General features: G+C 40.7%; 1 protein-coding gene across 1 annotated transcript in view; it reads left to right on the top strand.

The window, feature by feature from the left end:
- The window catches only part of niban2b (niban apoptosis regulator 2b), a 44,178-nt gene extending 25,437 nt beyond the window's left edge, over positions 1–18,741 (top strand). Inside the window, exons 6-14 of the mRNA XM_031760447.2 lie at positions 7,064–7,179; positions 7,928–8,032; positions 10,015–10,177; positions 12,617–12,804; positions 12,932–13,087; positions 14,317–14,430; positions 15,574–15,681; positions 15,829–15,940; positions 16,627–18,741. Coding sequence (XP_031616307.1) covers positions 7,064–7,179; positions 7,928–8,032; positions 10,015–10,177; positions 12,617–12,804; positions 12,932–13,087; positions 14,317–14,430; positions 15,574–15,681; positions 15,829–15,940; positions 16,627–17,264 — 1,700 coding nt within the window. The 3' untranslated portion in view covers positions 17,265–18,741. The remainder of the gene's footprint in view (positions 1–7,063; positions 7,180–7,927; positions 8,033–10,014; positions 10,178–12,616; positions 12,805–12,931; positions 13,088–14,316; positions 14,431–15,573; positions 15,682–15,828; positions 15,941–16,626) is intronic.
- The last annotated feature ends 1,531 nt before the right edge of the window (positions 18,742–20,272 follow it).

The raw sequence follows: 20,272 nt of genomic DNA, 5'->3' as shown, positions 1-20,272 counted from the left end.
AAAAACTAGATCTGCACGGTGCTTTTCTTTCTTCTGCGCTCCTGCTCTCTTTTCCGTCTTTGCTTTACTGACTGTTAAGTCTGTTACTGTGATTGAGACTTGCCAATAAAGATGTCAGCCACTTGGCTGAAGCCTGAGCTTAGCTGATAACAGTAACTACATACATACTCAAAGAATCAGCATTAGCTAAGACAGGCCATTAAGTCATATATACTCCCAGATAGTCTGACTATAGTGAATGAAATAAAGCTGTTTTCATTAAATACCCTGTGAAATAATTTAGTCCTCGTACTGTCACACACACACTCTCTCTCTCTCTCTCTCTCTCTCTCTCTCTCTCTCTCTCTCTCTCTCTCTCTCTCTCACACTCACACACACACACACACACACACACACACTCGTTTTTATATCTTAGTTTTATATCTTAGTGAGGACATCTAAATGACATAATGCTTACCCTAACCATCAGAAATGAAACTAAAACAAATACCTGAATCCCAAATATACTGAGATGATCTAAATTTAACACTAAACATGATTCAGAAGATTTTTGCTTCTGTCTGTAATTTTTTGACATTTTGTTTATAAATAAATAAATAAATAAAAGCACCAAATCAAACAACAGTTGCCTGAAGGCAGTTTATATTGTAAGGTAAAGACTAGAGATGGCACGATACCACTTTTTTATGTCCGATACCGATATCATAAATTTGGATATCTGCCGATACCGATATGAATCCGATATAGTGTGTTTTTTAATCAATAAAACTGTTTTTTTAATATCTTGCTGCATTTTGTATAAGTTCATACTCAAGTTTAAATAAACAACAACACTAAAGCTATTTTGTTAAACCTGTATGTAAAAAAATACACTGCACCCAAAGTATTTCACAGTTCAGCAATACTGATCAATCTAATAAACTTAAACCTACTCCATCCTCCCTATTCTGGTATTTTAAAGAGTACTTAGGTTGCTTAATATTTCTGCTAACTAACAGGGTTGCAAACTCCCAGCAAAAAAAATAGGGAACCCCCCCCCACCCTCCACCTCATGATGCTTAATCAATGTAATCAACTTTAATTTGATGCAGTGTGAAAAAAAAAATGCACAGAAATCAATTATTTTTCAAGAATAATTAAATAGATTCAACATCTTTCTTCAACAGAATTGCAGACTGCACAGATGGTACCTTACCAAAGGAAAAAGTACTATAGCTTACTAGGGTATATTAGACTTAACAGTTACTATATACAGTAATGGACTTCTATACATTTTACATCAGATTAAAACTTTGGGTGTAAGATTCAGATAATTATTTATTAAAAGCGAGACATTTTAAATGAGAATAAGAAAGAAAAGTATGTCTTTGTGCCCCTTTTCCTGTTCATGCCCTATCGGCCCCCTGGCTAAACTTTGCTAGATCCGCCCTGCACAGTTACCAGCCGTCAGCTACGTGAAAAGGATCCTGGTGTAGAAAGTAATATTAAATACATTCTAACAACAGCTTATCAAGCTTAAACGTGCTGCTGTTGTTCAGCCGCTGGTCTCCTCTTTCTGGTGCGAAGTGGGCCAAAAACAAAGAAGAGAGACGGACTCGCGACAGAAAAGCCGATCAGCTGATCATTGATCAGTTTCACGATTGAAGTAGCAGCAGGAAGGTGAGGGAGAGAGAGGCAGTCGCTCCATATATCGGTTGTTAAGCTTAACGTGGGAACGCTTTACAAACATTCAGAGATGAACTTACACACTTGCTTTACTTCTCTCTGGGATAACTTCCTCGGAGATGAAATGCTGGTTTGGTAGCGAGGCTACAAATACACACAGCCGCTCTATCACGTGAGCACACTGCTCCGACGTGCTACGGTTATGAGCCGAGTTACGCCGTGTCGCAAGTTTTGTGAGGTGTTTTTTTGATATTTAATGGATCGGATTATATTTTTTATTTCCCTACGATATCCGATCCAGTAATTTACGTCAGTATCGGACCGATACGTAGGGGAGACCGGGGATAGTTGTAACGTGGGTCAGTTGTAACACTTCCAATTTCTCCAATCAGGGCTAAGTTTCAAATGATGGGATTAGTGATGGTAAATTTGATTCTTTTTACTGAATCGAGTTTTAATGAGTCACTCACCAAAGTGAATCGGGTTTTTTGAGTCATTTGAGTCACTGAGTCAGTTGACCAGAGAGTGCAAAAAATGTACATTTTCACTCAAACTTAATTTGTTTCTCTTTTAATGTAAATCCTACTGCTAAGATGAGTGATTCTTAAAGAAAACAACTATTTTATATAGCAAAAAGAGAGCAAAAGAATTTCTAAAGGAACATTTCTTTTGTTTATTTTTATTTTATTAGTATTTTCCTTACATGTGTCAAATATATATTTTCTCATCTAAATGTCCACTGAGCTGTGAGCCAGGGGGCGGTAGTGCGCCTTAACATTGGTTGCCAACGAAGAAGAAGAAGAAGAAGTAGCTGCGAGTCAGGAGGGAGGGGGTGAGTGAGTGGTCGTGTCCAAATTCATGGGCTGCATCCTCCTGAGGCCGCATTTGTAGACTGATTACGTCACAGCGATGCGCCGAAGGCTGTCCAAATTTGTAGACTCCTCTGAATGCAGCCAACAAATGCGTCCTCCTTTTCCCCGAATTTGAAGGATTGGTCGGGTGTGTCCTTCGTGGCCCACCATATCCCAGAATTCATAGCGCGGCCCAGCCAACTCCAGTTTCCGGCAATGGCGGCCACTACTAAGTTTTAAAATTACTTTTATTAATCTTTCTGGGTCACAAAATAAACTTTTAACATATTTTCAGGCGAGAACGTAGCTGTGTAAACTTCAAATATCTGCTCGGTTTATCAAGGTATTGCATATTTGCAAAAGTGCTTCGACGCTGGAGACGCCTGTTACCCACCAGCTTGATAGCTAACGGAGAGCTCGAGGGTCACTGAAGCCGCCGAGAACGGCACAACTCCCAGCACATCATTTTCAGATCACCGCGGACTTTCGCTACTCAGGTTAAACGTAATATATAAGTCACTTAGACAACCTAAAAAGGATATTGTTTGGCTTTTTTCAGTGTTTTATTTGTTCGTGAGTAAATCGGTTTGGCTGAGATTAAAGATATTAGATTAGATTAGATAAGATAAAATAAAACTTTATTAATCCCCCGGGTGGTTTTCACACAGCTGAATAAACGTCAAACAGAAAACTGATTAAACAGAAGTGTGAGATGGTCGAGAATTTATGCCAGTGTCCTGTTATATTTTACATAGCAAGGAGCAGACGGCTGAGTTTATTAAACTCCACCGAGACAGCGGTGACGTTAATCAGAAGGCTAGACTGTCCAATTTCACAGCCGTTTACTTCCGGCCTACCCGACCTTCTGAGGACCCGGCCCACGTAGACCGCGAAGGCCGGGTCCTCAGGAGGATGCAGCCCATGAATTTGGACACGACCAGTGAGTGAGTGATTCGTTCGCTCTATGATTCAGCACAGGAGGGAGGGGGTTAGCGAGTCATGAGTGATTCGCTCGCTCTATGATTCAGCACAGGAGGGAGGGGGGTGAGCGAGTCATGAGTGATTCGCGCGCTCTATGATTCAGCACAGGAGGGAGGGGGTTAGTGAGTCATGAGTGATTTGCTTCCCCTACGATTTAGCGCAGGAATGGCGGGGGTGAGTAGCTCAAATGTGCTGTTAGCATGTTAGCAGAGCGTTGCTACTGTAAACCGAGGAGCTATTGTCTTGATGTGAGCTTCTACTCAGGGTTTTTTCTTCCAGTTCAGAGCAGAAATGTTTTTGTTAAGATACTGGATGTTGTGTTTTTCTTCACAATTTGAATTATAAGCTAGATATATTTCTACTAGTGAAATTAGTTTGCTAACAGCAACAGGGATGAGTCAGTGAGTCAGTTGCGCTAGTGAATCATGATTCACGAGTCAGTAAAGTGATTCTCGAGTATTGAACGATTCGTTCATGATTCGCGCATCACTAGGTGGGATTCATCCTGTGCATGCCCAATTCAGTTCGGCTATCACACATTGGCTGTAATGTTAGCTAGTTCATGGCTATAGGAGTCTGGGTCAGTTGTAACAGCAACAGTCTGGGTCAGTTGTAACAATAATGCAGATGTTACAACTTACCACACAATTACTTTAACTTATATTAAACAAGTTGGGGCAACGACATCAGCAGAGAGAGCTTCACTGGTCGCTTGTGTATATGCGGTTAATGCCATTGGCAACACAATTCCTCCACTGTTTGTGTTCCCACACATACATTATGCAGACCACTGTGTCAGAGATGGACCAGTAGGAAGTATTGGTAGTGGAAATAAATCAGGATGGGTGCAAGAAACAGATTTCCTCATCTTTCTGAAGCACTTTGCAAACCACACCAAGGTAAGCCATGATAAAAAGTAATGGAATTGCGATGCTGGTGCACAACTACATTTTTTCAGCTTCATTGTTATGTTCAAAAGTTGGTGCAAGAGTTGTAGGTTATAATGCCCACTGAGCCAATGAGGCCAAACTCAAGGAAGACCAACCAAAATTAATGAAATATTCAGTTGCAGAAAATTCCATAATTTGTCTTTTTTGGGGGGTTGGAATATGTTCAAAAGCTAGATTTCTGCATTCTGTCACACACACAAAGCTACATAAATGGCTCTATGTGCATTCGTGTGTTGAATAACCAAAGATTACATGTTAATGTTTTGTCAGTACCCTTATTTCATTGTGTTACATTTACCCCAGGATATGTTACAACTAACCCAGACTATGGGGTTAATTGTAACATTTCACTCTTTGTGTTTGAGACCGTACCATGCAATGGGTAATTGTGCTGCAGAGAAAATAGCTGCACTATTTAATAGCTGAGACATGTAAATACTTTGCATTACATTTTGAATCCACTACCTTAAAAGAGCTCCAATTTACAGACAGAAATGTCAAAAATGTTACAACTATCCCCGGTCTCCCCTAATATCGGATCGGTCCATCTCTAGTAAAGAGTACAATACAACAGCACAGAGACGGAGAAAACCCCAACGATCGGATGAAGCACTTTGGGAAGGAGAAACTTTTACCAGGAATCATAACAGAGGGTGTCTGTCTCCTGAGTCTGAGGAAGCTGAAGGCTCTGCCTCTCATTGTAATTTTAAACACCATAGGCGCCACAAGTAAACCAGCAGCCTGACAGCACAGTGCTCTACTGGGATAATACACTTCTATGATAACTTGTTGTTTTGTTTTGGGGGGTTTTTTTTCTTTCAGAATGGGCATGATATGCTCTCTCTTTCCTCTGTCAGGACTCTTGCTGCAGCATTTTGGATTAACTGAAGGGTTTTCAGGGAGTTTTTAGGACTTCCTGATAATAAAGAATTACAGTAGTCCAGCCTGGAAGTAATAAATGCATGAACTAGTGTTTCAGCGTCACTCTGAGACAGGATATTTCTGATTTTAGAGACAGATATGCAGACTGAAGGGCAAACATGACTCCACGAACCCTCAGTCTTACTGGAGGCCAAAGTAATACCATCCAGAGTAAGAATCTGGCTAGACGCTGCATTTCTATGATTTTGAAGGCCAAGTACAATAACCTGTGTTTTATCTGAGTTTAGAACAGTGGTGGGCAAACTTTTTGGCTCGGGGGCCACATTGACTTTTAAAATTTGAGGGCCAGCACCAGATGCATGCATATCAAACATAAACATTAAGATCAACCTTTTTGTCAGTGCATCGAAATTTCCTCTTAGTTTTGTTGTGGCAAATCTCAGAACAGATCTGAGGTGTTCATCACTCAGCTGGGATCTGTGGGATTGTTCATCACTCAGCTGGGATCTGTGGGATGCTTTGTTGTTCTTCATCACACTAAACGTCTGTTCACACACATACGTGGAGCCAAACAACACCAGCTTCCTCTGTGACATCTTCTGGATGCTTGGTCCCCTCACTCTAATGACGTGCATTTTACAGCTGGCTTCACTGCACGATCGAGGTGCAGTACAGATTTACACAGGGCCTCCTGGTGGATTATACAATGTAAAAAAACGACCTCCTGCTCAGGGTTGTCCTCTTTCACCCTGTCCTGGATTCTTTTGAGCAACCCGACCTTTTTTCCAGTCAGATTCGGCGATCCATCTGTGGTGGCGCTGACGAGTGTACTCCGAGGTAGCTTGTGCCTCTTGATGACCTCTGCCCCGCTGTCATTAAAGTCCTCCCCACATTTTCCCCTTTACAGATTACATGGCCAAAAACTCCTCCGTTATCTCAAAATTGTCATTAATCCCTCTGATACACATGAAAAGCAGAGCGGTGTCCTTACACAACTAACCTATAATTACATGGCAAAACAATTACCTTACCAAGGTACATACATCTGTTTTACTACAGAATTAAAACTAACTTGCACATGAATCCTGAATGTTGTTCAAACAGAGTAATGAAATCTGATCATTTTAACTTACATTTCTCGTGTAAAACACTGAATATGAAGCTAACAAAATTCATTCATTGTAAAAAGTCATCTGGGCTCCTGCACCCAACCAGCCCCCAGTTTAATAAGTGGGTCATCTGTTCATTCACCAGGTCCATGCTCGTGAACTCAGTGTTTTCTTCAACAGGATAAAATGATGACACTGTGACAGTTTGTGTGTTATGTGTTTAAACTACAACTTGATTGGTTGGAGGCATACAACTAGAAGCTGTTAACTGTAATTTATCCTTCCATCCATTAGTTTACATTTACAAAAGGATTCAATTTTAAATGAACCGTGGATCATTTTAGGAGCTGTGTGATTGATGATCAAAGTATAAAAAAAAAGTCAAATTAATTTTGGTAAAACTACCCAGATATGTTCCACTTTTGTTTTTGTTTGAAATCCCCTAGTACCATCTGAAGCCAGGAGAGAAAACTAGTTTATTTGAAAGCGTCTCCTTAATCTCACGATGCTGCATTCTGTCACCAGCCCTGCTTTTCCTCCTGTTTTACTTACATAATTTCTCTAATAGAAGACCTACAGTTATCAGTTAAATGTTCACTGACGGCTGCTAATTCTTCAATTCCAGGTTTGTCAGATGAGAAAAAAGTTCAGACACCAGCCTTCACTAATGCAGTGCGACTCTACCGTCAAGCTCAAGGCCAGTATGGCACCTGGGAAATGATGTGTGGTGCACCATCACAGGTAGCTTTGGCAGAAATGTTCTTCTGTGGCCTCAATCTGACTTTTGGGGGGGGGGTTTGAATTAAATCAGGTGGTAGGTCATAAAATGTACCGGACCTGGTTTCAAAGTGTGATGATTGCTACAGAAATGTAACATGGTGCATATAAAAGTTACAGTAATCACTTGATTTAATCAAAAAAAAATTTTTTTTTGAATGCCCTCCCTCAACCTGATTTTTCATTGAATTGCAACATGAGGTTATTCAAAGTTTTCACCAAACACCTCTGATGGTCAGAAGGATGATTATATGCTTTATGCACATGTTGCATCGTAGTCGGGCACTGCTGTCCATGTTTCAGTACTGAGCAGGTTTTTCTAGATGCTTCTGCAAACCCAAATCACATTTATGTCATTTAAATTAAACTATCCAGTTATTGTCTAATGCTATGTTTTTAAATCATTCTTTACTGTTTGTCTGATTATGCTTTAAAAAGGCGCCCACAAATAAAATGTAGTATTATTAATTATGTGATAACAGAGTTACTTTGATGGAAGCATAACCACCTTACGTTGTCTTCCGTGGAAGACAACTTAATTGCACACGCTGTAGTTCATCTCACATGGCCTGTGTGTGTCACTCTGTTACATTCTGCTTTCCTTACATGTGGTAACTTGGAAAACGTACAGAGAAAGGTTACCATGACGATCAAATGAGTGGGTTGTGCTCGTGGTCCTCTCATTTGTATGTGGGAATTGCTTTCCTTGTAGATCTTGTCTAACCTGGTGATGGAGTGCCTCCTCCCTGAGCTGAGAGAACTCATCTCCCCCCGCCTCAAAGGCAAACTGCATGAGAAACAAAGGAACTGGATACTGGTGAGAAACAACTGTGCGATCATTAGACTCAGTCTTTTGCAAAATAATCGTTAACTTGCAAGTTTGGTGGATACTGCACCTATGATTGGGGGACTTGTAAATGTTGACATCACCTGTTTGAAATGCTCCTTGTCCTTCTGGAACGTTGAAAGCATGGACTATAAGAAGCTTTCAGTACACATGAAATTTAGCATAGTTGATTTAAATTCTTGGGACTTTTCAGGGTCTTTCTAGCACTTTTGTTTTAAACATAGTAGGTATTTTGCCAGAATAACTTTAATGACAAAGGTGTTGTGTGATTTATTCAGATATACACTACCGGCCAAAATTTTTAGAACATCCCAATTTTTCCAGTTTTTTATTGAAAATTATGCAGTTTAATGTCTCATTGCACTCTGAAATGAAAGCATAGTACAAAAAGCATGTGGAGTTAAAACAAGAAATCATGGAATCAGTTTATAGACTAAAGTGTATTCTAAACTCTGACTCATCAGAGTAGCCCCCTTTGGCAGATGTAACAGCTGAACACAGCCGTGTCATTCTTTCTGCAATAGAAATCAAATATTCTCCCATATCTGTTGCAGAAGTTCCCATAAATGTGGACCTTGTAGGTGGCTTTGCTTTCACTCTTCTGTCCAGTTCATCCCAAACCACCTGATGGGGTTTAAGTCTGGAGACTGTGCCGGACACTCCGTGTTTTCAAGCTCACCATCTTGTTCTTTGTTCCTGAGGTAGTTCTGGCACAGCTTGGACTCATGTTTTGGGTCATTATCTTGCTGTAGGATGAACCCCTGACCAACTAGGTCCATACCAGAGGCTACTGCATGGATTGCTGCGGTTTTGGTTCAGGGAGCCTCTCACTCTGTACAAGTCACCAACCCTGGATCCAACAAACAGCCCCAGACCATCACACTTCCTCCTCCATGTTTGACAGTTGATGCCACACACTGTGGAACCATCCTTCCACCTACTCCAAGGTGTACAAAGATCCTGCGCGATCAACCGAAGATTTCGAGCTTTGATTCTTCTTCCAGTCTGCAGTAGTCCAGTGTCTGTGTTTCATGGCCCAGCCAAGCCTCTTTGTTTTATTCTGACGTCTGGCTTTCTTGCTGCAGCTCATCCTGTCAAACCTGCAGCTCAAAGTCTTCTCTTCACAGCTGAAACTGAGACTTTCTTACTACCACCACTATTAAGCTGCTTGAAGCTGTTGTCGTGTGAGCCGCCTATCACACAAGCTGTTAACTCTCAGAAACTTGTCCTCCTTTTCCCCCCCATTTTTGTAGCAACACACTACTTTCTGCAGTACAATACTGTTCAACTGATGCTGACGAGGGTGTGGTACCACAGTGTGTTCCAACACTGCTTTTATGCAGACAGAGGGGAAGTAATCCAGAAAAGTTGGAACATCTGTAGGAATTAGTAGCACCAGCTTTCAAGGCTTGATCACCTCCACTCCTGCAGAACACATTTAAATTGTTAACCCATGTTGTGTTCCCTGAAAAAGGCCTTTTGTATAACTCTGAAATGAACATTAAGTCTAGTTTTGGGTAACCTTACCTTTTTTTTTAACCTGGCAGTTCACCACTTACCTCTGTACCATTTCAAGCTCTTCATTGGACTGAACGACTTGAATTGCAGTAAATAACTGGAAAGATTAGGGTGTTCAAAAACTTGTGACTGGTAGTGTATGTATAAGCTTTGAGCTTATTTTAGTAATGTGAATGCAACAGAAAAAAGGTGAACTACATTTCCTCAAAGGTATCTAGTTCCATAGGACCTCTCCAGCAGGTACAGCCCAACTGGTTACAAATTCACCTATAAACTCAATACTCTGTGTTATGCAGATATACAAATTTATTTACTACATGCATATTCAAAACCATTTAGGCTACTATGTGGAACTTAAACAGACGATGTACCGCATAGGTGTCAGTTTGGCAACATTAGCTTCAGGACCTCAGCTGTGTGTTTTGTGTTTGTAGATCAGTGATGCTGTGTACAGCCTGGTGCAGGCGCAGTGCCAGACTCAGTATGAAGCAGTGTTGCAGAAGTGTGAGGCTAACCGCTCTTCTTTAGAGGCCTCCGTACGAACAGACATGGACCAGATCATCACATCCAAGGAACACGTGACCAACAAGATCAGAGGTTGGCATAAAGCAACACTTCTCCTTGTTCAAATACTAGCAGCACATTTGGTTCGTTATAACCCTTCATCGATAGAATACTCATGGAAGTAGAAGTCGTAATAATAACTGTAAATGTTAAAGCAGTGTTGTTCTAAATATCTACAAGGCTTAAAATTCTTTAGTGTGGGTTCATTTTTAGCTGTAAATGTAGATTCATATCTTAATAGGAATGTTTATTGCTTGTTTTTAAAACTGCACCATGGCAGTAATATATCAGTGAAAATGCTTGTATATAAACCTATGAAGCCTATATTTTACCTGCTTTTGGAACGCTAGAACAAGGAATGACCGTGTATCCATCCATGACATGAAGCTGAAGACATGCATCCATGCAGTTAAATGATTGGTTCTAAATGTAGCTGTGAGAGAGAGACTAGCCAGGAAAAAGTCAAGCAAGCACAAAGAAAACACACAAACTAACAAAAAGGCCACAGCTAATCAGGAACCAACTTACTGTTACATAGTTGTAAAAATACATAACATATGTATTGTAAAAGTGTGTGTGTGTGTGTGTCAGCATCATAGATGTTACATTGTCTTGGTTTAAAAAAAAAAAAGATAATCGAAATATAGCAATATCTTACAGTTTGATATTTTAACATCACTGTTGACCAGTAGAAAGCAGGGAGACCGTTTCAGAAGGTTTCAGCTGCAGATAGGAGACATTCAGTTCAATTCAATTCAATTTTATTTATATAGCGCCAAATCACAACAGGAGTCGCCTCAAGGTGCTTTATATTGTACAGTAGATCGCACAATAATACATACAGAGAAAAACCCAACAATCATATCACCCCCTATGAGCACTTTGGCGACAGTGGGAAGGAAAAACTCCCTTTTAACAGGAAGAAACCTCCGGCAGAACCAGGCTCAGGGAGGGGCGGGGCCATCTGCTGCGACTGGCTGGGGTGAGAGAAGGAAGACAGGATAAAGACATGCTGTGGAAGAGAGACAGAGGTTAATAACAGATATGATTCAGTGCAGAGAGGTCTATTAACACATAGTGAGTGAAGAAGAAACACCCAGTGCATCATGGGAATCCCCGGCAGCCTACGTCTATTGCAGCATAACTAAGGGAGGATTCAGGGTCACCTGGTCCAGCCCTAACTATATGCTTTAGCAAAAAGGAAAGTTTGAAGCCTAATCTTGAAAGTAGAGATAGTGTCTGTCTCCTGAATCCAAACTGGAAGCTGGTTCCACAGAAGAGGGGCCTGAAAACTGAAGGCTCTGCCTCCCATTCTACTTTTAAATACTCTAGGAACAACAAGTAAGCCTGCAGTGTGAGAGCGAAGTGCTCTAATAGGGTGATATGGTACTACAAGGTCATTAAGATAAGATGGGGCCTGATTATTTAAGACCTTGTATGTGAGCAGGATTTTGAATTCAATTCTGGATTTAACAGGAAGCCAATGAAGGGAAGCCAAAACAGGAGAAATCTGCTCTCTCTTTCTAGTCCCTGTCAGGACTCTTGCTGCAGCATTTTGGATAAACTTTTTTTTTTTTTTTAATTTTATTTCACCTTTATTTATGCAGGTAAATCTCATTGAGACACAAAGTCTCATTTTGAGCAGCAACCTGTTTTAAATATCCTTACAAAAGTACAGCTTGATAAACATACTGTAGTCATTATAGTTCATATAACAACCAATTAACTGGAAAAATACAGCTAAAAATGAAATAAAAGACAGTAACAATAAAACATGACGAACAGGAGCAGCCCTGGTGCTTCCTCCATTGTCCTTAGGATTTGTTTAAAACCCTTCAGTTCAGTTCAGCTGTTCAGCATTGTAAGAAAATGCCTTTCCCCCAAGTTCTGTACGTACTGAAGGAACAGTGACTGATAGAAGCTTGTGAGTGGAGGTTTTAGTTTGTCTGTTTAGGTGACATATAGGAAGGTAGATACACAGGTAGTAGACAAATTACTGATTTATAACTGAACAGCTGGAGGCTTTTCTACTGTGATGAAGTCTACTCCCCACTGCTGTGTAATCAATGATTGTAATTGTTATCAGGAAATGATCAGATAAGAGAGTGAAACACTGTTAAATGTTCAGTTTCTATGCCATATGTTAAAACAAGATCTAGAGTGTGATTAAAGTGGTGGGTGGGTTCTTTTACATTTTAAAAGAAGCCAATTGAGTCTAATAACAGATTGAATGCCATGTTGAGTCATTTTTAGCATCTACATGGATGTTAAAATCACAATAATTCTTTTATCTGAGCTGAGCACTAAATCAGATTAAAACTCAGCAACCTGACCAAGGCTATGTCACCATGTTTCTACATCCCTGAAGCCAGGCATACTTTGTTTACAGGTTGTCACACATTTTTAATCTGACCTAACGATCACAGACGTTTGCCTGAAACTGCAAGTCTGCTTTTCTCTCTCGTTTTGCAGCTGTGGTTCTTCCCAAAGCAGAGAAGCTGCTGAAGGTGAGCATTCAACCCTACATCAGCTCCATCCTAGAGGCTCTGATGGAGCCCACCAGCCGAGGTTTCTTCGAGGTCCGCGAGGTTTTCTTCCGAGAGCTGGTGGACATGAGCAAAAACGTGCTGAATGAGGGCACTAAGGAGGTGGTGGCACAGGTGAGCACGTAGAACAGGTACTCCTTCTAGAGAGGGGAATTGAGTTAAGGAGATACTCCCTCTGCCTCCATTGAACTCAGAAACATTTAGTGACATTCAGTGTTTGTAATCTTTTCCTCTTCCTCAGCACATGGAGAAGATCTCAATGCTTGCCTTCCATCCAGTGAAGATGTACAGCTGCTATGAGAAGGTGATGCAGCTGAGTCTGGAAGGTCTGGATCAGAGATTTGACATCTCGAGTCCCTCAGTGTTCATCCAGAGGGTCCAGATCCTCATGAGAGAGGTGATGATCACATACTGGCAGCTGGCTTTTCAAAGCAGTACTGCATGCTTAAACATGTTGCTGGAGGTCTAAATGATGTATTAATTACAATCATAATTTACTGTATGAATGTTATTCTGGTCAAATGTATTTTTAAAAATCTGCATTTTATTTGTTGAAAAATTCATTTTATTACATTTTCTTATGAAACAACACTTGACAAACGATATAAACGGAGGAGAGGGAGGAGGTTACAATCAGCACTTACTGGTAAATAAACATCACATACTTCCTTAAAAAACAAACTCCCCACTGTATTAGGAACTTACCCATTCTCAGATCCATGAATGTATAACAAATACCGGTAACGTAAATCAAAATGAATATAGTGAAACAAAATGATCTGCCTCCACAAACCTCCAGAACAAAATACAGTTGGGAACGAAAACAATGACTCAAGAAACAAGTAACACACAAACTTGTATTAGCGGACTTCCCTGAAAAGGTAAATGCATTAGAATCACTGACGTATACCTATGCACTGTAGGAAGAAGCTTAAGTACCCAGAGAGCACTAGCAGACACGGCTAAAGCATGAAACACCACAAAGAAATGCTCCAGTCTGGATTTAAACTGAGGAGCTTCTTTGTGTGATGTACTGAGCATCTCTTATGTAAATATACTCCATTCCTGTGTGTTAAATCACATACAAAGTACATTATGTTGTCGCCTTCATCTCTTAGAATTGGGATGTTCACTGAGGTGGATTTCTCAGGGATTGAATGAGTCTAGTATGTTTTATTTCTAAAGAGAACAGTTTAGTTATTATTGAATTATGAAATACTTGGTGTTTTGTTAGTCTTACTGTCCATGTTTGAACTCGAAACATTTCCTGCCTCCTTTTCTGAGGTCAACATACAGTACTTACGTCTGCTTTAATTTTGCGTGAGCATCTCTCTACTCTGTGTTGTAAGAATAAATTAAACTTGAATAGTTGCTGCTCAGTTTGCAGAGGAATTGACTACTGTGAACACAACAGAACTGCAGGAAGGCAAGCTTAGGAGAAGGGGAAGTATGAATAGGTGGAGGCACATCATGGAGCAGAGTCATCAAGTTTTGGATCAGTTAAAAGATCTTATTTCATATCATATTTTTGTGATATTTATCAAAGTCAAGATATTATAAAATATACTGATACATTTGAATGCACTCATGATAAAATAGTGTCCCCATCTCTGTGTCTGTTTACAGCAAATGGACAATGCTGTTTATACATTTGAGCAGATCCTTCATCAGAGTCTGGAGTCTCAGGGCAGTGAGGATCTCTGTAAGACCATCCAGCGCTGCCAGGACAGAGTTATTAAGGTAAAACACATGATCAGTAAAAACCTGTTAGATCACCACTTTATCCTAAACCAAAAACACACAGGAAGAGAAGGGCTGGGGTTAGATTTGAAGGTTGGTGGTTGGATCCCCTCCACTTTACAACATCCATATAGAGTGTGAGCATATTAATCCATCCATCTTCTTCTGCTTATCCTGGGCCGGTCGCGGTGGGACATGTCCAGAACACCTCACACAGGAGGCTCCCAGGATCCATCCTTGTCAGAAAACCACCTCAGCTGGCTCCTTTTGATGTGGAGGAGCAGCGGCTCTACTCTGGGCCCCACCCAGATGGCCGAACTCCTCACCCTATCTCTAAGGGAGAGGCCAGCCACCCTTCGGAGGAAGCTCATTTCCGCCGCTTCTTTCCCCGATCTCGTTCTTTCGGTCACTACCCACAGCTGGTGACCATAGGTGAAGGTAGGGACATAGATCAACAGGTAAATTGAGAGCTTCACTTTTATGCTCAGCTCTCGTTTCACAGACCGGTACAGTATCCACATCAGTGCAGCCGCAGCACCAATCCATCTGTCAATCTCCCGTCACTCATGAACAAGACCCCAAGATACTTGAACTCCTCCACTTTGGGGCAGGAACTCGTGGCCTGATGAGCTATCAGGGCAGAAGTGCCTTAGTCATGGAGGTCACCAAGAACCTGATGGTCTCTCTGACAGAGCTCCGTCGCTGCTCCTTGGAGAGAGATGAACCATCCAGAAGTACAACAATTTCTACCGCAAAAATGCTTCAGCAAGGAGGAGGAAGGTTGGAGATGGAGCAATACTGGAAGAGCATATGGGAGAAGGACGCAACACATAACGGCAGTGGTCGGTGGCTGTTGGGTCTGAGAGCAGACCACAGCAACCTCCCTGAACAGGAACCAGACATCCAAGAAAGGGCCAATAACCTGCCTCAGTACCACATGGAAGCTCCTGTCAGGCATCACAGCGTTGTGAATACTTTCGAGATATATTTTGTCACATACATACATTTGTTCAAAATGAAGTTACAACTTATACTTACCATCTGCTACAATACAAAATAAAAATACAATTATGGTACATAAATGTAAAGTAGCAAAACACACACACAGTAAAGCTGTCCTTTTCCTTCTTTCCTGTGGTTCAGAAATTTGACTATGACAGCAGCACAGTGAGGAAGCGTTTCTTCCGCGAGGCTCTCTTGCAGATCTTCATCCCCTACATTCTAAAGCAGCTCAACCCTTGCTTTGTATCTGTGAGTACATCACCATTTCTTTTCCCAAGAACCTGGAAAATTAATAATGCACAGTTAGGTTTTTGTTTTTTTAACAAAGAAAAGCAATGTGACTGGTTTATTGTTGTGTGTATTTGTCCTTGGTTTCATTCTTATTTGAAACACCAGGAATTGCCACGCTTTGAGGAGCTGATCTTCGAGGACTTTTCCCGCTTCATCCTGGTAGAAAACATCTTTGAAGAGGTTGTGCTGCAGTCAGTCATGAAGGACATTATAATGGGTCAGTCTTCTTTGGTGATACATCTATATAGATGACGAAAGACTGAGTGAAAGTAGTCAGAACTGAGGGTGTTATACTACCAGGAGGCAACACTGCAGACAGTGAGGGCACCTTGGACCTTGGAATCACACAGGCCAGTGGGAACCATTAAGAGGTCATGAGGAAAGCCTGCATAGACTCACAAAGTAACAAATCTGACAAGACATGATTAATGCTGGACAAGACAAAAAGGTTTTTAAGCAAAATATCCTGCCATCCAGAGAAAGTCTTTTTCATGGAAGGTCGTGTTTAGTTTTGAGGATATTGCCAAAACACATTCAAACAACACAATTCCCCAGAGAGGTCCAGATGCTTACCAGCATTCCTAGAGTCCAGACAGGTCATCCACTAATTCATCCAATTCCTACATTTGGTACATTATGAAAAGAACATGAAGAAAAGTAGGCCTTGAATTCTAAAGAAGCATTTAGTGTTTAAAAAATGTCTCAGTGTAGTGCTCACAGCTGCTTTCACAATGATAAGATATTAAGATTAAAATATGATATAAAAGTGGCATCTTGGATCCATTTAAACTGGGAGAACATCATCATTCATATTGGTCCCCACTGTATTCTCTGTGCACTTAACATAATTATAAATCTTTATTGTGAGAATCCGCATTTGAACCCTTTTCTCTCTGTCTGCAGCTGTAAAGGAGGCAGCAGTCCAAAGGAGACACAATCTGTACAGGGACAGTATTGTTCTGAGCAACAGTGACCCCAACCTGCATCTGCTTGGAGATAATCCCTCCATCGACTGGGCGGGACAGTACGGCGGCGACCAGGAGGAGGAGGATGGGGCAGAGAATGATGCTGAGTACGATGGTGAGGTGGAAAGTGTGACGTCCCGGAAGAAGAAAAGAGTGAAGCAGGTGGTGTCCTTGATCCAGATGGAAGGCAGTACGGTCCTGCCCAGCGAGTCATGCCTGGAGGTGCCTGGTGTTGAAGACATACCAGAGGAAGATGGAGAGGGGCAGAAAGAGAATGGAGCTGAGGAGAACTCTGAAAACAAGCCTTTGTGTGACCAGAATGGATTTGCAAGTCTCAAAGCCTCCACAGAAACGCCAGAAGACGACAACAAACCCGAGGAGCAGCAGAAAGAGGAATTCCAGGCGATCGAGTCTGCTGAGGAAGGAGAGGGAGAGGAAAGTCAGGCTGTGGCAAAAGAGCAGCCATCATCCAAGCAGGAGGAGTCAGAGGAGGTTTTACTCCTGCCACCTGCTCCAGCAGCACAAAAGGAGTCTGAGATTAAGGAGACGAGCGTAGCTGCAGGAGGAGACCAGTGACTAAAGTGAATCCTGCCCGGTTCTTTTTGCTTTTCCAGTTTATACCAAGTTTAAGACACTAAATATAATTTTTAACCACAACAACCCAAACTTTGTCTTCACATGGTAGAAACATGAGCACGGTGGACATGCACCAGTCTGTGTGCTGTGTATAAATGTGACAAGGTGCAAGAACACCAGGATTGAGGTGCCTTTTAAGAAGCTGGGTGTGTTTGACCTTCAATCTGACTTTTCTAACTGCTCTGATTCAAACCGTAAGCATTAAAAAGTCACTGAGTAATGAACAGCTTAAAGAACGTGTGACAAAAAAATGAATCCTAAATGCAGACGATCGTGTCCATGTCAGCACCGACAGTTTGTTTTGGGTTGGTGGGAACGGCACTGTTTTACATGAGTAACCACTTTACCAAGAAAGCTTTTATTAACTGTAATTTTACATCATTTTCTATCATTTCATCTTTTTGCACACTTTTTTATTTTTAGATTGAAGTTTCTGAAGCAAATGATTTATTGATAATAAATTATCGATCAAAAATTTATTTGTCATCGTTTCTGTTGCCACGTGTGCACACCAAGGTTGGTATAGAGAACTAAAACAAAACTTAAAGCTATAATGAAAATTTTATTTCAGTTAGTAAAATGTAAACAGTGATTGATGTATTGACTGCTCATGGACCAATAAGAAACACAAGGGTATTCACTCTGTTAAACGTCACCGTACATAAGCTGTTCCAGGTGATCCAGGACGTTTCTGAGGTCCTTTCCACCTACGAACTACATCACGGGAGAATGCAAGTGTATGTGTGTACATACATAGAATAGGGTCAAAGGTAATGGGTGTGAATGTGTAACCCATATTTCCAATGATCCACACTCTTAAAATCACACGTTACCTTCTAAAGATGATGACCTGAATCCTGAAGAACACTTTTGCTGTGGTCTTCCCTGTAGAGACGAGCAGAATGTAAACTGTTCATTTTACAACAGAGAAAACTTTCTGTTCAACTTGGAAATGAACAAAATCACTGAGGCTATAATTTTCTTTAATATTTGACATTTAGGTGTTATTACAGAGCAGTTCTGTATCTGCGTGAACAGTAACACAGTTTGCTGCATCGACTGATCGTCCTCCATCCTTTGCTCTGGTTTGTATCTCTGTTTGTGTGTTACACTTATAAACACATCCCCACATCACTGTTGGTAGAAAATTAAAGAATTTAAACTGTATTTGTCTTTTCAGTTTGCACTTAATTTCTGAACCGTATTCCCTGGATTAAAATAAACTGTGGAGAATCTTAACATCTTTTACTGCATAAAGTGTTTTTAGGTTATGATCATGTCTGCTTTAAACTATAGATTTTTATGAGGGTGACGTGAACAGTCCTCTGTGCACTTTTCCACTGTGTGCTGTATTTCCTGGTGTCTGTGTTCACTTTTTAAACTCTGAGCACAAATAAACCGAGGACATTTTTCTCCAGTGAGTATTTTTCCTTATATGCCGTTTTTTTTTTAAATCTATGATTAGTATATTTCCAGAAGAATCTGAACAGTTCCTCTGACACTGCTGTAAATCCAGAGTTGCTCCTTGACCTTGGCAGTCAAACGTTACTTGTCGCTCGAGATCGTTTCCTGCTGTGAGCAGCAGAGCGAGATCACTGACCTGGTGCTGGACAGGTTCATGGACTCGTGTAGAGATTTAGAAACAATCCACTATATCAAACCAAAACATTATTAATACCATCTGAATACACACACATGTATAAAAGAAAATCATTATTTTTTGCTGTGGACTGTGAAGACTAATGTAGGATATCCATCCACCTAAATACCAGAATCCAAAGTGTAAATAAGGATGGACGACAGTATCAGCCAACGTGTCGTCGTATTTGATCATGTTTATAAACAAGATTGGTAAAAGGATGCTGGGTGAGCGCCACTAACTCATATCAACAGAGAGAGCAGCACACTGCACTGTAAATTCATTAAAGCACCTCTACAGAAACCAGCTGTGCTTTCAGAGAGAAAAACAGGAAGACTTTTTCAGCTGTAATTCAACTCTATTCTTTTTCTCTACATTTAACCAAAGAGGGATTTCTGGTCGGCTATTTGCCCAAAACTGATTTCCCATATTTGAACTATTGTGAATGACTTGCTCCAAACATGTTTCTGATGAATAATTGAAAATGATGAGTCAGAAAGAACATGCAAGGTCAAAGGTCAAAGCTGCTACCAGTTTTTCACTTTTATAAAAAAGTTTTTTTTAAATGTAATTGACATTAAAAATGTATTTTCAACACAGATTTCACTAAAGGAGCAGAGGAAACATCACAGTACTATCAAGAGATTTAAAGCTGCTTAAAAGCACGGGAATAACTGAAAGTCATGAAGTCACAAAGATACTTGCAAAGCAAGTCATTATTTTATATATAAACCCTTCAAATTCCTATTGTAAGCAATGGTACACATAGAAAAACTGGAAATCACTTTTTAGCACATCAGCAGAATTCTGTGCAGCTGAAAAAAGTGTGAAATTCATGAGAAATCACATCCATTAATGTATTAACAATTCTTGAGACAAATGAGATTTTCCCTCTTCTTCCATTTCCACCAACATGTCTGGTGGAAATATCTCATAAACAGCAGAAAGGCATGCAGGCTCAGTGGAAGCAAAACCTGAGACTCTGAGTCAAACAGCCTGCTCATATCACAAGATCCCATCACAGCAGTGTTTGTTACAAACAAACTTCATCGTCCACTAAACTTCTGAACCTCGACTATTTCAGATCTAAGTGTGAAAGGGTGAAATGTTGCAGTTAGTCACAGTTAGCTTATGATACCTTAATGAAAGTCATTTAGGTGGAAAAGACATTTAATCTTGTTTATTTAAAAATGTCACAGCAGCTTCTAGCTTGGTTTAACAGTGTGCAGAACAAACACTGATTCTATGACAGCTGCAAGTCTGTGGAGATAACTTGCATTTAATATTCTGCTCTTGCTCTTTCAAGCAC

The sequence above is a fragment of the Oreochromis aureus genome, linkage group 12 (genome assembly GCF_013358895.1).
Source record: "Oreochromis aureus strain Israel breed Guangdong linkage group 12, ZZ_aureus, whole genome shotgun sequence".
Lineage (NCBI taxonomy): Eukaryota > Metazoa > Chordata > Actinopteri > Cichliformes > Cichlidae > Oreochromis > Oreochromis aureus.
The sequence above is the reverse complement of the archived record's forward strand: the minus strand, read 5'-3'. Positions and strand labels throughout refer to the sequence as shown.